A 17,084-nucleotide genomic window follows, 5' to 3' on the forward strand; every position below is an offset into this window, starting at 1 on the left:
CAATGGAGAGATTATTTACTCAGCTTTCAGATGATGCATAAATCTCAATTTCCAAAAATTGACCCTTATGACTGGTTTTGTGCTGCAGGGTCACATATTCCTAAGGGCCATACATTTTAAAAAAAGTCCTCACATATATTGTAAAACATATTTACACTGACTTTAGAACAATTCCAAGGTCCTTGGTAGAAAAAAATAGTTATAGCCTACATTGCCAATCCTGTGTCTTAATTAAAATCTAATAATGTTTCTGTGAAGGTTACGCGTATAGAATATAATTAGCTTAATTTAAAATCGATATATGTCAGATTTTCTCAGAAATGTATTTTTCCTTTCAACAAGCCCCTGCACGTGACGTCAGCGAGTCCCCCGTGACGTCACCGCCCACGATTACGCGCCAGTGTGGCGTTCCGCAGCGTCTTCCCTCGCGCAGAATAACGAGATGAATAACGGTCGTTAGTTCATCACGATGCTCAAGATTATCGGTTACTGTGGCTCGTCTCGCGTCGGTTACCGTGTGAAGCTCAGTGAGGATGTGTCGGATGTGCCGCTGTAGCGCGTGGAAGTCTTTTGTCTGCGGCGCGCGGAGACTGAACCGGAGCGCGTGAAACAATGATGATGATGATGATGATGATGATGATGACGGCGTCTCTGTGAACTGATTTTGCGATGAGGATTGCGCGGCTGCTCCGGCAGAAAGGAGCGCACATGCTGCGGTGTCTGTGTGCGCAGAGAACCGAACCGAACAGCACCGACACCGGTGAGACACTGCAGGAACAACCACCTCACACACACACACACACACACACACACACACATACATATATATACACACACACGACTGAATGACAACATACAAACTTCTCAATTTTTTTTAAGACACAATTTAAGGAAGGTTTTGTCAGATTTAGCTAACTTCTGTGGATAATTTTGTAAGTGTGAACACACTCACAATCACACACACACACACACACTAAATAGGAACATGAAAACTTTGGTAACTTCATGTGTATCTATACTGTACACCTTCTCCAGCTGCACCTTAGTTTGATTTAACCCACCAGTACACAGCTAAAATACATGTAACACCTTTCTAATTACATTACAGTTACTTAATATTACACAGGCATAAGCTACTTAGGTAACACTTTATTTTAAGGTGTCCCTGTTACACGACATGTTACATACTTACTATTATAATAACAACAAACTATGCATAATTACATGCAAGTATCCCTAATCCTAACCCTAATAGTAAGTACATAGTTCATTAATATTACTAAGTACTTGAATATAATTACACTGTAAAAATGACACCTTAAAATAGTGTAACCCAAAAATTATAATAGTAGTAATAATTATATATTAATGCTTAATTGTATTATTTATTGTTTTTTTATGTATTTATTAATTTAATGCTTGATTACTATTATTATTATTATTATTATTATTATTATTATTATTAATAATAATAAAAGTAAAAAAAAAAGTCTTATTTTTCTATATCAAGCTAATCAAGACTAAAAATACTGGCATGTATGTATTTATGTATGTAATTATTTATGCATTATTATTTTACAATTGTGAACATCCTTTTAAGGAAGATTTTGTCTAAAATGGAACAAAAAACTTCTTATTTTTCTATAAATTTTTCTGTAAAACATACATTTTTATAGAAAAGCTAATCAAGAACAAAAATACTTGTATGTATGTATGTTTTTATTATTGTTGTTGTTGTTATTATTAGAGATGCACCGATACCGAATTTCTCTGCCGATACCGATTATTCAAAATGATATCGGCCGATACCGATAGTTATGTGCGAGTTAAAATTTGATGTGGTTGCATTTGTGCCAGTGCATGGTCTGCTCTGCTCCATGCATAAAGCGCACGCTGCAGAGCCGCCGCACCGTGCAGCAGGAGTAAGTTTTCTGATCATGTGAAGAGAGTCAGAGAGGGCTTTCAATGCGAGCTCTTTGGGGGCAGAGCCTGGTTTATACTCACCGAGTCAGCACGAACGGCAAAAATGACGTGAATACTGAAGAAACGATGGCGGACGGGCCGGAGGATTTGGTTTTCAAGCGAAAGTAAAATTAAAGGCTGCTTCTTAAACCAGAGAAGGGGAACATGTTGGTTTTGTCTTTGCTGTTTATGTCACGTTAAGCTATTGAGGCTTTCTTTAAATGTTCTTTATTTATTTGATTCTTCAGCGTTTGCTAAACCAGTGGCGCAGCGTCAGGTGCATATGGGCCCGGGCAGATTGGGGGCCCGCTGAGCCGAGGGGGAACTTTTAATTGAAACAAGGGAACGACTATAGAACCTTGCACGGGCCTGGCCCTTGTCCGACAGCTTATCCGAATTCTCCACCCGAGTCCGACCCGAGCCCGTGTCTTTTCTCTCTCTCTTCCCCTTTACACAGCTGCTGTTGCAGCCATTAAAAAAGTTATTTAATGGCAAAGTGAAACGATAAGTACTGTCTCGATAAGTTCTGTCTCATGAGATTGAGTTATTCTGTAAGCTTCATTAGATGTTGTTATGGTGACTGTTGAGAGTTTATTTTATTCTGAGGAACGAGCAGATCATGATCTTGTCACAGAGGGCCGCTCTGAGTCAGATATTTGACAGCACTGCTGTAGTGCTCATGTGACCCTCTCTGTGAAATCCAGGCTGAAGTCTCAAAATCTAATTATGATATAACAAGCATCAAAGTTTGATTTCAACCATTAATTTCACTAAATGATATCAATCTTTGGCATGGTCTTACTCAGTCAATATTAAAGATATCAATGTTACATTTTCACAGAATGGTCTTTACCTTATGAAGTATGATTTTATGTAGAAAACAGTAAATCTTTTTATAGATTTTTTTTTTTTTTACTTCATAATCAAAATGTCATAACTGGATCTTCTTGTGAAACAACAGAAACGTATGCAAAATTCCTTCAACAACTGTTGCATAGAACCAAATTCCACGGCAGTTTCTATTTTTTGAAAATCTGTTACATTCAACGTCTCAAAACTTCAAAAAAATTAGGTGTGGAAATATTTTTTTTCCCAGAATTTTGTGAATTTTTAATGAAGAACTTTAAAACTGAAATACATTTTTCTTGTAAAACACACTAATACATTTTTACATTATTTATTACAATTCACGACAGTGTATTGTATTTGCATAGTTTATTATTATTTAGTTCTGATTGTTATAGTCTGAGAGGAGATGCATCTGTGATGTAAATTGTCTGATTAAAATCTGGTAAATTCACAGACATGTTTGTTCCTTCATGGACAAAATTCCGGCTGTTGAAACTGGTTCATTGGAATTAAATATTGAATTGAAATCAGAATTGTTATTGGACTCTTATTGTTCCACAGGTGCATTGTGGGATCTCGCCAGTGGCTCTGAGCCTGATCACAGATTCCAACAATGCATTTGGAAACAGCCCCAGCTTTTAATCAATAACCAGACTACTTATGCACACACACACACACACACAAGATCTAATTACTGCTGCCATTACAGACAGAGCTGCTGCTTTACAGATCCACTCAACTCACGTCACTACAGATAATTATTCATGCCAGTACTATAACTAAATATGACTTTCTCCTGTGTTTAGTGGAATAGATTTGTTTGTGAGGCAGGGTTATTATAGTTAACTAAAACCAATATTATTCTGTTACTTAAAATGAATGTTAACTAACATAAAGTTAAAAAACAAAACAAAAAAACCCTTTACTTATATGTGACCCTGGAGCACAAAAGCAGTCTTCAGTCGCTGGGGTATATTTGTAGAAATAGCCAACAATACATTGTATGGATCAAAATGATAGATTTTTCCTTAATTCATGCCAAAACTTATTAGGACATTAAGTAAAGATCATGTTCCATGAACATATTTTGTAAATTTATTTCTGTAAATATATTAAAACTTAATTTCTGATTAGTAATATGCATTGCTAAGAACTTAATTTGAACAACTTTAAAGGTGATTTTCTCAATATTTAGATTTTTTTTGCACCAGATTCCAGATTTTCTAATAGTTGTATCTCAGACAAATATTGTCCTATCATAACAAACCATACATCAATGGAAATATTATTTATTCAGCTTGTATACATCTCAATTTAGAAATATTTGTGGTCCAGGGCCACATATTATTTGAGCTAGTTGCCAAGTCCACATTTCCCATTTTCATTTAGTTTAAGTACTAAAATAACTAAAATTGAATAAACTTGAGGCAAGACACTACATACAAAACACTATTTTTCCATGTCCTGGTCAAGTTTAGATTTTGAGGTATTCATAATGTGTTATTTCAGAATAATGGGAAAGAAATACACTTTTGTGTGTTTATTTTATTGCACTTTATCTATTTGTATTTATAAGTTTCAATTACAATACATATTTCTAAAGGCAGTTTTCTCAAAAGAGTTTGTTTCTCCACTTTGGCAGCACTTTCATACACCAAACGTAACAATTTTATTCATATATACGTTCTGAAGGTTTTTATAGAGTTGTTTGTTCATATATATTTCACTTGATTTTATTATCGCACTTATCTATTTGCATCTGTAGGTTTCAATTACAGTTTATAAAGGGTGTTTTGTCAATTAGTTTTTTTATCCACTTCAGCAGCACTATATCTATATCTATATTCTCTAGAATTTTATAGAAAGGTTTGTTTATAGATCATTCATGTGATTTTATTGCACTTTATCTATTTGTGTCTGTATGTTTCAATTAGAATATATATTTTTAAAGGTTTGTTTTGTCAAAAAGAGTTTGTTTCTGCACTTTAGCAGCACTTATACTTACACCAAACTTAGCAGTTTTATTACCATCTATATTCTGTAGGGTTTTACTGAGAGGTTTGTTCATATATTATTTGCCTGGTTTTATACATCATTTTATTCCTAAACAATATTTTTATTTTTCTGGCTGTTGACAGTATTTTCTGATTTATGGAGTGATAAAAACAGATATCCAAAATCCCCTCTATAAAAACTTTTAATTCTAGGTCCTGATATACTTCAAACTAAATCGAAGAATGAACTGATAAGACGTCATTTCGAGCAAAATCAGGCCCAAACAAAGTTCGTTTTGAGTTCGTTTTGGCAGTTCTAACTTTTTGGCTCCTAAACGCCTTCGAGCTACCATTGGTTATTAATATGTCAACAAAGTGGCTTTATCCAATGTTCAATGTTCTGGAAATGTATGCAAATTAATGTAATCAATGTTAGTTACATTTTGCCTTAAAATAATAAATAAAAATAAATATACTATTAAAAAATATATAATAAAAGGCAAAAACACAACACAATTTCTAAACCTTTAGCTACAGGAAATGTAAAAATAAAATCTAATTCAACATACAAAAGCTGTAACACTGTTTCAGGTTGTTGGTATTTGTACTGTTATGAGAGCATAAAATGCTGCCGTTATGTTGCCAGGAACCACAAAGGAGGGATTTGAACGCTGATCTGCGTGTCATAAATACACCAGAGTCACACTCGTGCATGCTCAAGATCACAAATCACACACAATGTCACCAGAAAGAGTCCCGAGATATTTTACGTGTGTGATTGTGAATGAATTGCGTCACTGAGACAAAAATCCATGTCTCTGTTGCCATGGTAACGGCATGATGGTTGTCTCGGGGGTTAATTTTGCAACAGTGTACTTGTTTAGGCGTTTAGACTTGAGAAACATTGTTAGTAATGTTCCAGCAGAAATAATTCATGAATCGTGCTATTTATAGCACCCTGACCTTGATTTTTCTTACAGTCGCAGTTTGAGTGCAGTGAACGCTGTAATGGTTCACACGTCAAATAAACCTGCATTACCCAATCACGTTTCCCATATTGATGTGTTGCCATAGCTACAGCACTTCCCAACACTTTGCATTGCCATAGCAACTATTCTCTCCTCAAAGTTGTTGTGTTACTGCAGGGGTGCCGTTGCGTGACGTGACGTCAGCGGTGTATTGTGAAATTTGCATATGCAGTTCAGTGCAGCTGTTGTTATCAAATCAGTATGTGCTGCATTTAATCTGCAGGATTCTCAGTGTGTTGAATGCATAACTAGTTAAATTGAGTTTAGGACTGAGGGTTGGGTTTTATGCATGGCCGGTCTCCGTTTCATCTTGTTCAGATTTATTCTATGTAAAGTTCACTGTGGAGTGGCTGTAATACATGTTTTACTATTATTCTATAAAGTACCGTCTGTCAGCTGTATATGAGAACGAGCGAGAGGAAGTGCACCGTTTTAAATCATTTTTTAAAATGTATTTTATATTGAGATTCAATATTAGGTAAATATTTACATTCATATTTCCAATACTATATGTATCATACATTGATCATACATTATTATTAGACATATACACATAGGAAATAAAAAATAAGATATAAATAAAATGTGCAAGTTGTAAATGCGTTTTTTTCCCTGCTTGCCTGGTAAAAACTTCTATTTACCCTGCCAGCATTTTCACTAGCTCTATACCATAAATATGATAAATAGCCATTTTAGTGTGTCAGAGCAAAGAATTTATATTTTCAAAGTTCAGCTTTCTTTATTAATAAATCATGTAATGCCATTGCTTTTTGCTGAAAGAAAATGCATCATGTGATGTGAAAGAACACTGATTTATTTTAAATGGTCAATTATTCTTAACTTCTGAGATGCACTGTAAAAACATTTTTTGAAGATTTAAATAAAACAGAATTTGCAAGAAGAAAATGCAATATCAGACTTTTCAATTCAGTGTTTTTTGCCAGTTCTTTTATAATTATTTGAGAAATTTACTATCAATTTCTGAGTGAAAATTGTTTCCAAGCCATTTTTTAAAATCTTTTTATTTTTATTTTATTTTTTATTTTGTGTAACTTGTAACTCAAAACGTCATAGTTGTTGGTTGTTTTATGTTAAGGTATAAAAACATATAATATAATAATTAATTTTATTTATGGGCGCCTTTCAAGACACTCAAGGACACCTTACAATAATAAAATACATGATTAAACCGATTATACAAATATATTACCTTGTAGAAAGTTTGGGGTTGATAAGAATTTTAAAGTTTTTCATATTTTCATTTGAAGTCTCTCCTGCTCACCCAGGCTGCATTCAAAAATACAGTAAAAATGTGAAAAATCTTTACAATCTGAAATAACTGTTTTCTATGTGAATGTACTGTAAAATGTAATTTATTTCTGTGATGCGCAGCTGTATTTTCAGCATCATTACTCCAGTCTTCAGTGTCACATGATCTTCAGAAATCATAATAATATACTGATTTACTGCTCAACAAACATTTCTGATTATTATCAATGTTGAAAACAGTTGTGCTGCACAATATTGTTGTAGAAACTGATACAATTTATTTTTCAGGATTTCTGATGAATAAAAAGTCCAAAAGTATTTATTTGAAAAAACAAACAAAAAATTTTTTTTGTACCATTATAAATGTCTTTACAGTCACTTTTGAGCAATTTGATGCATCCTTTATGACTAAAAATATTTATTTTGGGCAAAAAACTAAATCTTACTGACCCCAAACTCTTAAATACACTGTCATTATGGAGCACTGGGAGTGAAGCAAGGAAGCAGGATGTTTAGTGTGTGTGTGTGTATTGTACTGCCCTCTAGCGGAGTTTATACAGACACTCTTTGTCTTTAAATCAAAATAAGAACTAAAAAAATGAAAAGGGCATTACGATGCCATACAGGACTGTATTAGTGTTATTCATGATTGTACGTGTGCTGTTGGAGATCAAGGGCGCTACATTATACATGGAACATAAATAAAGAATTCTGTGGTTGCCTTGGAGACAAATAGTCAAATTTGATTGTTGGTATTTATCAGTCTGTATGAGTGAATGTTCAGGGACATTGAGACATTGTTATATAGTTGTTGGATAGTGCTGTTTTAAAGCTGCATGTGGATGTGAGTGCAGGCTGAGAGCTTTGAAGACGGTTGAGCTTTCTCATAAATGATGCAGGCGCTCAGAATAAACAATTGCATCACGCAAATACACACATGAAACATTCATCATGCTCTCTAGTGTTTATTTGTGGAGCTGCTACTGCTGTGTTTCATGGGTTGTGATGAAGACTGCGCTTCATGATGTTTACCACTAACTGGCAGCATAGAGCCGTAGAGCTAGTGAGCTGCCTAACTAGACTGCACTGTTTAGGCATCATCAGGGCATAGTCTGTTCCAAAAGGTAGTGTAATTCTGTTTAAGATTGTCTAATGCAGCATTATCTGTCATTTTCAGATCATGCGATGACAGAATGCAATGCATTGAGTGATTTTTCACTATCCCAGTAGTGTATGATTACAGAATAAAACGCATGTATTTATTGTACATTGACGGATCTACACATTTTGAGGGAAAATAAGTCATAAAAGTGGTTCAAAATCTTAGAAATGTTCAGGGCTCCCATTATTAATAAGTTACTGAAAGAAGTTAATACTTGTTCAAAACAATCACTTCTGCAAAGTTTGCTCTATTTTCTATTTATTCTAAAAAACTAAATTATTTATTTTTGTTTAATAAATATGCATGTCATTAAAATAAAAATACTTTAAAAAGTAAGTATAAAAAGATTCTGTATATTTTTTATGATATAATGAATACCATATTTTAAAATAGGATTTCATTATAAATAAGGTGATTTTTTTATTTTTTAACTTAAAAATGATCAATTCATAATTAACATAAAATTACTAAATACATTTTGAGATAAAGGTCAATTATCTCATTTGCTACCTACATCTGTAACTTTTTTAAAAACATTAAAATATTAGATAAAATTAGTGCAGAATCATTATGCTCAGCACCTTGGCTGTATTTATTTGTTTTAAAAATACAATAAAAACATTAATATTTGTGAAATATTATTACAATTTAAAATAACTGCTTTCTATTTGAAAATATTGTAAAATGCAATTTATTCATTGAATTTTCAGCATCATTACTCCAGTCTTCAGTGTCACATGATCTTTCAGAAATCATTCTAATATACTGATTTGCATGATTGCATCAAGAATCAGACACATTTCCACATGTATATTAAAATGCAGATGTTTAGGAAAGTGCTTTGGTAAATTTTTGTGCAATCTAGTGGTTTAGAGGAGAATAAAATCAAATGAACATTTTAATCCCTATTTATAATTCATTCAAAATCTGAGCGCAATATATTCCGTTAGTAGATGGAATGATTGAAATATGTATGTGTCCATGTGATGGGGTCAAGAAAGATATTGATTGAAACTTCATAATTGTTGATGACCTGTGTGTGTGTGTGTGTGTGTGTGTGTTGATGTTGAGTTTTCTGATCAATTTCCAAACTGCTCCATCAGGGGTCATAATAATGACAGATAGCACCGGTCTGCCATTGGTTCCTTGCTTTGTCGACCAGCCAATCAGAGCACGGCTCCCACCAACCCACAGACGCTAAATACAGATTATAGAGTTTCAGTCTCCATCTCTTTTCTTATTTTTCCAAATCTGATCTGTCTTTGAAACATAAACTCATTTTGGGATCCGCTTTGAGGGCAGGTTACACTCCTCATGACACACACACACACACACACACACACTTGTGCAGTGCTGAGATGGGGTTATACTACTCCTAAATCATTAGGGGTCATTGTCAACACTCACACTCGTCTTTCACCGAGGATCTGATGAAGCTCAGCCTTCCTCTTCCTTCTTATTCTCACTGATTTAGTGCTGACTCAACACCGTTCCACAGGTCGTCATCATACAAAAGTAAAACTTTTCTGGATATTGGATATTTAACCTGTTACCTGGCTTGGTGCTTTTGTTAATTGCCTTTTTTTACTACCACATATTTTGGTAATAATCCCAAATTAAATGCCATTTGAAATCATTCGAAAGGTTAAACAACCAAAAGTCATTCCAAGAGAGCTATTTTGAAATCAGACATTGTGCTATCATGAAAATGATGCTTTAAATCCTTTTAGCAGGCTCCTACCCCTAGTGGACAGTGTCAAGTGTCACATTACAAAATTTACTACAATATTTTATATTCAAAACTAATTTTTACTAATCTTTTTTTAATCTTGACAAAACACATTATTGGAAAGGTCTGGGTCTCAGTGTTTCATGTATGCATGTATGGTGGTTATTTTGCAATATAAGTAATATATTTATGAATTTGTGACAGGAAAATGCATTAATAAATTCTATAGTGTTTGGGTGTCACCCATTGGCTATTTTTGGTATAGCATCTAGACCAAATCTAATAGGAACCTAAATTTTTGTGATATCAACTTCAAATTTGGAACATGGTTAGACATTCGGCTTTGATTTTATATTCCAAAACATTTAGTAAATTATTAAAATAATAGTACAGTAAAGTTTCTTATTTGTATTCTGATGCATTCATGACTTACAACCATTTTAGTTCGCATAGTGCATTTTCACGTCAATGTTCAAAAAGGATCGTTAGGAAGGTTATAAGCGATCAGATTATTTTTACCATTATTTAGCACTAAAGGTCATTGCACAGCGAGTCTGAAATCTTCGTATGCTTTTTTCGTATTCATTAAAGTCCTTGCACACTGAGTTTGCAATTTCCACGCGTTAAAAAATAAATACGACCTCATGTTGTGTCAATCACGTTTACACACTGCCTTCGAAACTTTCATCCGTCAAAAACAAAATTCAGATCAGCTTCGATTTTCTGCGTTTTCTCATCCGTAGCAAGCCTTTTAATAGGAAAGGATGACGAATATGAAAAAAACCCTGAAAAACTCCGTGTGCAAGGACCTTCAGTGTGCAATGGCCTCAACTTAAAGGAAAAGTGCTATATTAAGATTTAAGCACACTATTTCTTGAATAGCACTTTCCTGTAATGGAGGTCTGATCTCATGAACTATTGATATCAAATTGAGTAGTTATCCATATTTCATATTGTACATTATAACGTTAAGTCTAAATTCACTTTTGCCAACAAAAAACACATTCTTGACCAATTATCAAATAAAAAATTATCTATAAAAATCTGAAATATTATTTGAAATTTTTGAAATAATTATAATAATAATAAACTTTATTTATGTAGCAAGTTTCAGACATAAGGTTCAGCAAAGTGCTTTACATAATCAAAAATTATATTACATAAATATCAAGTTCAACATTACATCTAAACCTTAAAACAATGTAACATTATAAATGTTATAAATTAACATTATAAATGAATCTTTTGTAACATTAAAAATGTTATCGTAATTGTAATATTATTTAAATTTTGTTTTTATGGTATTTTTGATCAAATAAATGCAAAACATTTAAAAAAATATTAAAAACATACCAAAAAATTACTGTCCAAAAACATTTCTTTCATATGTAAATCACAAAATATAATGTGTTTTATTTATATATATATATATATATATATATATATATATATATATATATATATATATATATATATATATACACACACTATAAAAATTAGGTTAATTGCAGTTGAAATGCATGTAACTTAATGGAAGTAGAAATTGGTTGAATTATTTTAATGAGTTAAAGTAATGGAAAAACATAGTGCCATGACATTGATTTTTTTTCATGACTTATTGACTCATTGCACTGACTGTGTGTATATGTGTGTGTATATATATATATATATATATATATCAAGTTCAAGTTCAAGTTGAGCTTTATTGTCATTCCGCTACATGTGGGGACATGCAGTGGAACGAAATGTCGTGTCTCGCAGGACCACGGTGCTACATAAATACAGACATTACAACAATGAAGTAAAAAACACTATAAACCTATACACTACTAACTGATTTAACTATAAGTATACTATATATAAGTATTTACCCTATACAAACTAAAAGGATAAAAAATACAACTATACGAATGCTTCACATAAATATTACCCTATACAAACTAAAAAATAGAAGATAAAAAATACAAACTATACGAATGCTTCACAAATACTGTACATGTGCAAAGAGAGACATTTGAGTCAGCAGCTGGTTGGGGAACAGTGCAGGATGATTTGTAGTGCATGAGCATGTAAACGTACATATATTGCTGAGTTTTTTGTAAGATTGTGCACACGCAGCAGTGTGTGTAAGTGTCCATAGTGTAAAGTGTAAAGTGTCCATAGTGCACATAGAGGAGAGTGTCCATAGTGTAAAGAAAAATAAGAATAAAAAAAAAAAAAAAAATTAAAGTTCCATACAGTTTTTTTATATATATATATAGTGACGAGTCGGCTGCCTCCCCCCTGTCCATCATCACCACCCCGTCCCGTATTCGCCGCCCTTCACCATGCAGGCGCTGAACACCTGGGGCTGGCGACGTGTGATGAGGCGCACCTGATGCGAATAGAGCCTCATCACCGCCGCTGTTTAAACGCCGAGCGCGCCTCTCCTCGGGAGACCGGTCTCTTCCCCGTGCATGCACGCTGGTGTCCTCATGGGTCCAGGAAGGGTGCGTCGAGGAGGACTGCCGCACCCGTGAGACGGCTGACGGGCCAGGATGCCGGGCCGTCGAATCCCCCAGAAGCGCCAGGAACCAAGGAGATGGAAGGAGCCGCGCAAGAGACGCCGCCGCCACTCGCTCCCGGCCCCGAGAGGGGAGCGCGTGCGGCCACCGGACTCCGCCCCTTCCCTGGACCCTTCCCTTCTGAACACTACCTTCCTGCACAAGCCCCGCGGCACAACGAGGACACCAGATTCCCCGTTTATTTGGACACTTTTTCCCCTTTGGACATTTTATTTTATCCCTTATTGTTTAATAAAAACCTCTCCGAGGCTTGACGCCACACCCACTGTGTCTGTCGTTTGCTCCTCCCGCCACAATATATATATATATATATATACATACACACACACTCTAAGAATGCTGGGTTAAATACAAATAAAATGGGTGAATATTGGACACATGCTGGATTGTTTTCAACCAACAATAAATGTGTGTGTGTGTGTGTGTGTGTGTGGTAAAAATGCATCAGTAAGTGGATCTAAGCATTCACTAAGCGTTCACGCTTTACTTGTAGGGACCTCAAATCTGTGTGTGTGAACTAGCGTGCACAAGTACTACTGGCCTACTCAGCGGAGACTATATATAGACATCCTCTCTTTCTCTCTCTCTCGTTCTCTCAGTGATAAAGTAATCAGTGTTGTGTGATGAAGGTTGAATGATGTATCTGGGTCACAGTGATTGGCCTCTTTACTGGAGACTTCAGAAAGCATCTCTCAGCACCTGACAGCTCTGTGTATTCGATACGATATCGGTACCTGAGTCAGCAGCAGTGACAGCTGCTCCATCAGACCCGCGGGGCGTCTCAATTCACCTCCCCGTGCAAATTAACACCGTTCATCATAAAAAGCAATCACATGAAGCCAAACCATCCATAAATGTAATTATCAAACTGCATTTGAAATGCCCTAATTAAACTTTGTCCTAACGATACTGACTCACAAATATTGTTCGTTTAGAATGGTCTGCATTGTAATGATTTATTTGCAACATTAGTTTTGTACTCGACATCTTGCAAGCCTTTGTGCAATGATTTTGTGATGTTTTTCCCCACGGAAATCTGTCCAGTGAGAAATACCGTTTTAGGCTTTTTATTCAAAGCTGATAAAAAATAATTTTTCATGCAATTCTAAGAAAAACCTTTTGAATTGATGTAAACTCAGAATTCTTTTTTTTCTCGCAATTCCAAATTTACATTTTGCATTTGCAAGTTTAGTCTACATCGTGCAATTCTGAATTTATATAGCAATTCTGTTTTTTTTTGTTTTTTGTTTCTGATACAGAATAAAAAAATTAATTGCCACTTTATATCTCTAAGTATGAGGCGATGCACCACTTAAAATCCCATATTCACTCTTAATAATAAAGGTTACAAAAGAGTGTTTTTGCAGTGATACCACAGAAGAACCCAGTGAACAGTTCCTAAAAGAACCATTTTGAAGAACATTTTAAAAATCTAAAGAACCTCTTTCGACTATAAAGAGCCTATTCTGCATTTGAAAGGTTCCATGGATGTTCAAGGTTCTTAGAACCATTGATGCAAATAAAGAACCTTTATTTTTAATAGTGTTGGTCAACCAAGTGTTGTTTCTGGTTTAAGCCGCGGCGACTGTGTCATTTTTTTGGGAAAGCTGTTGCTTTGACCTCCCCCCTCTGTTCCCAGTCGAGTCGCTCTCCTTCTATCCGACCACACACACACACACACACACACACACACACACTGCTCTCCCTCCCTGTCTCTCGTATCCTCAGCATCATTCTGACTTCATCTCCTCGGCTGGAATCACTCCAGATGCATTGAAAATCACTCTTGGATTTTCTGTGGATTTTCCCTGCACCGGATCTTTGGAAAGATGCTGGAAACGGACTGTGAGCGGAGATGGGATGAGGGCTGTTAAATCAACATGTTGAGGAGGACAAACCGGATCTTAGTGATGAGAAGTTAAGAAGCGGACACCCGTCGCCCGTCACTTCGAAGCGCTTCATGTCGTGAATAACAGACGCTCCGTTAGGACTCTCGTTTTTGGACGGTCTCTGTGTTGTTATGTGGTCTAATTGTGCGGTTATGTAACTCTAAGTGCTTTCCGTGGTAGGAAACACCGAGTCTATCGGTATCGCTCATGCTCCGGTGCATGCCTGCACGAGAGACGCGCGCGCTCGCTCCCTCGCGCCGGTGGTCTGCACCGTGAATCTGAAACGAATCTGCACGATCGTCACCGGACCCGCGTCCCTCGCTCTCCCGTGAGATGGCCGCGGCGATCGCCAGCTCGCTCATCCGACAGAAACGGCAGGCGCGCGAGTCAAACAGCGAACGAGCGCCGTCCGGTAAACGCCGCTCCAGCCCCGGTAAAGAGCCCACCGGACGAAGCTCCCTGTGCGACCGGCGCCTGTTCGGACTCTTCTGTAAAGTCCGGTTCTGCAGCGGGAAAAAACGACCCGTGCGCCGGAAACCAGGTCAGTTCATTCACACCTGTGCGCAGCGCGTGACGATCACCTGTGCGCGCGGACAACAGCGAATGAGAGTTTGCGTCGCTGTTTATGCTACACTCTGTTTTATTGATCAGGCTACTTTAATGATTGCATTAACATTCATAATGCAAAACAGGTAGTTTATGCACGCTAAATGCCAATATGTGACCCTGGACCACAAAACCAGTCATAAGGGTCAATTTTTTGAAATTGAGATGTATACATCATCTGAAAGCTGAATAAATAATCTTTCCTTTGATGTATGGTTTGTTATATTTGGCCGAGATGCAACTATTTGAAAATCTGGAATCTGAGGGTGCAAAAAAATCTAAATATTGAGAAAATCTCCTTTAAAGTTGTTAAGTTCTTAACAATGCATATTACTAATCAAAAATTAAGTTTTGATATATTTACGGTAGGAAATGTGCAAAATATCTTCATGGAGCATGATCTTTACTTAACATCCTAATGATTTTTGGCATAAAAGAAAAGTGTATAATTTTGACCCATCCACAATGTATTGTTGGCTATTGCTACAAATAAAGCTGTGTTACTCATGACTGCTTTTGTGCTCCAGGGTCACATATATATGATTGTTTTATTGATAACTTTGATTGAATTATTTTGTTTAACAGGTAGTTTATGTACAATTCACAGATAGATAGATTACAATAAATACCTTAAAATATTAATGGTGTATATACAATGTCAGATAAAATTAAAATAATATAATGTATAATAAAAATAAAGGTTAAATATAAAAGATTTGTCTATGTTAATATTATTTTACTTCCACAATAAACACTTTAAAAATATTAATATAGATTGAAAATATACATTATTAGACATTAATATAGTTAAATATACAGTAGCCAACATTTGAAGTGGATCAAAAAAGTTAATCAAAGTTGTGCTAAGACGGGTAATGTTTTGGTTTTAGGACAACTTTGATGGTTTTGAGCCACTTCAAATGTTGACTACTGTATATTAAACTATATTAATGTCTAATATATTGTATAACTATTCATATTACTATATTAGTAACGGGTATGAATGTCCTTCACATACAAATGATAACTACATACATACAAATATATGTGAACAATTTAAATATGTATTGAGTTTGAACTTAAAATGTTTAATTTCAGTAATGATCATTACATAATGCCCCAATGTTTGATGTTATTAATAAATGTCATTATAAAGTGTGACCATGAGCTGCAGCATCTCACTTTATTCTGAATGGTTACTTTGTAATTAAATGTCACATGAATTCAATTCAAGTTCATTTTCTCACATTAGCACTTTTTTACATGTTGTTTTAAAGCAGCTTCACAGAAAATGCTACATTTCTGTGTTATAATCAGAAACTGTTATAAATTAAACGTGTGTATTAAAGCTGGCCAACTCTATTCTGTTCAGTTGGGTTTATGATGTCTGTATCATTTTTGACTACTTTTTCTCCTCTCTCTTCATGCTGGTGACTGAGCTCTTCTAAAATGAGAAATATAGTGCAAGTATGTCTGTAATTCAAACTTCATTGGTCTTTTTATAGCGCGTGACCTTTTTTAATACTAAATATTGCGGTGAAACACTTGAAAACATGCTGGGAGTGAGACAGTGTCACAGATGTCAGAGCAGAAGGGGAGCCGGTTTACTAACATAATTAGCAAGGTACTGAAACAATTAACATTTTAATTGGTTAGCAGCACTTGCTGTTTCAGTAACATGACAGGTTCCCTTTTTAATTCATTCATTTTGAACAATACTAAGCAGACAGTTCAGCATGCATTATGATGCATCCGTTCCATTCAAAACTTGTTTGTGTGCATGATTGGTTTATTTAATTGCTTTAAGAAGGGTTTTGCATTGTGTGAACATTTTAAGCTCTTCATTATGGGATCAGAAGAACCTGTAATGTAACATCAGATACTTTAATGTCCAAAGAGTCGTGTAGCTCAGAAACCTGCTACAAAGAAGCATTGAAGCTGTTTCTGAGAGTGCTGCTGGTGTGCAGGCTTTGCGCTTGTGTTTTTGTGACGGGTTTGTGTTTGTGGCGTGTGTTTCAGAGCCTCAGTTGAA

General features: G+C 35.2%; 2 protein-coding genes across 4 annotated transcripts in view; one reads left to right on the top strand and one right to left on the bottom strand.

Moving 5' to 3' along the window:
- Positions 1–17,084, bottom strand: part of LOC306851007 (claudin-19-like) — a 564,676-nt gene that overhangs the window by 55,034 nt on the left and 492,558 nt on the right. The gene's annotated exons all lie outside the window — the stretch shown is intronic.
- Positions 1–17,084, top strand: part of LOC306851005 (fibroblast growth factor 12-like) — a gene marked incomplete at its 5' end in the record, with an annotated part of 44,661 nt that overhangs the window by 15,214 nt on the left and 12,363 nt on the right. The window contains 2 exons of one of the 3 annotated variants that reach the window (XM_079387011.1): positions 363–760; positions 17,072–17,084. The exon at positions 17,072–17,084 is cut by the window's right edge and continues 98 nt beyond it. In XM_079387011.1, the coding sequence (XP_079243137.1) occupies positions 670–760; positions 17,072–17,084 (104 nt within the window). Of the gene's footprint in view, positions 1–362; positions 761–14,779; positions 14,988–17,071 lie in introns of those variants that run through there. The other 2 variants (XM_079387010.1, XM_079387012.1) reach the window with 2 other exon arrangements.

This window comes from Barbus barbus (assembly GCF_936440315.1).
Source record: "Barbus barbus genome assembly, chromosome: 31".
In the NCBI taxonomy this organism is placed as follows: Eukaryota; Metazoa; Chordata; class Actinopteri; order Cypriniformes; family Cyprinidae; genus Barbus; species Barbus barbus.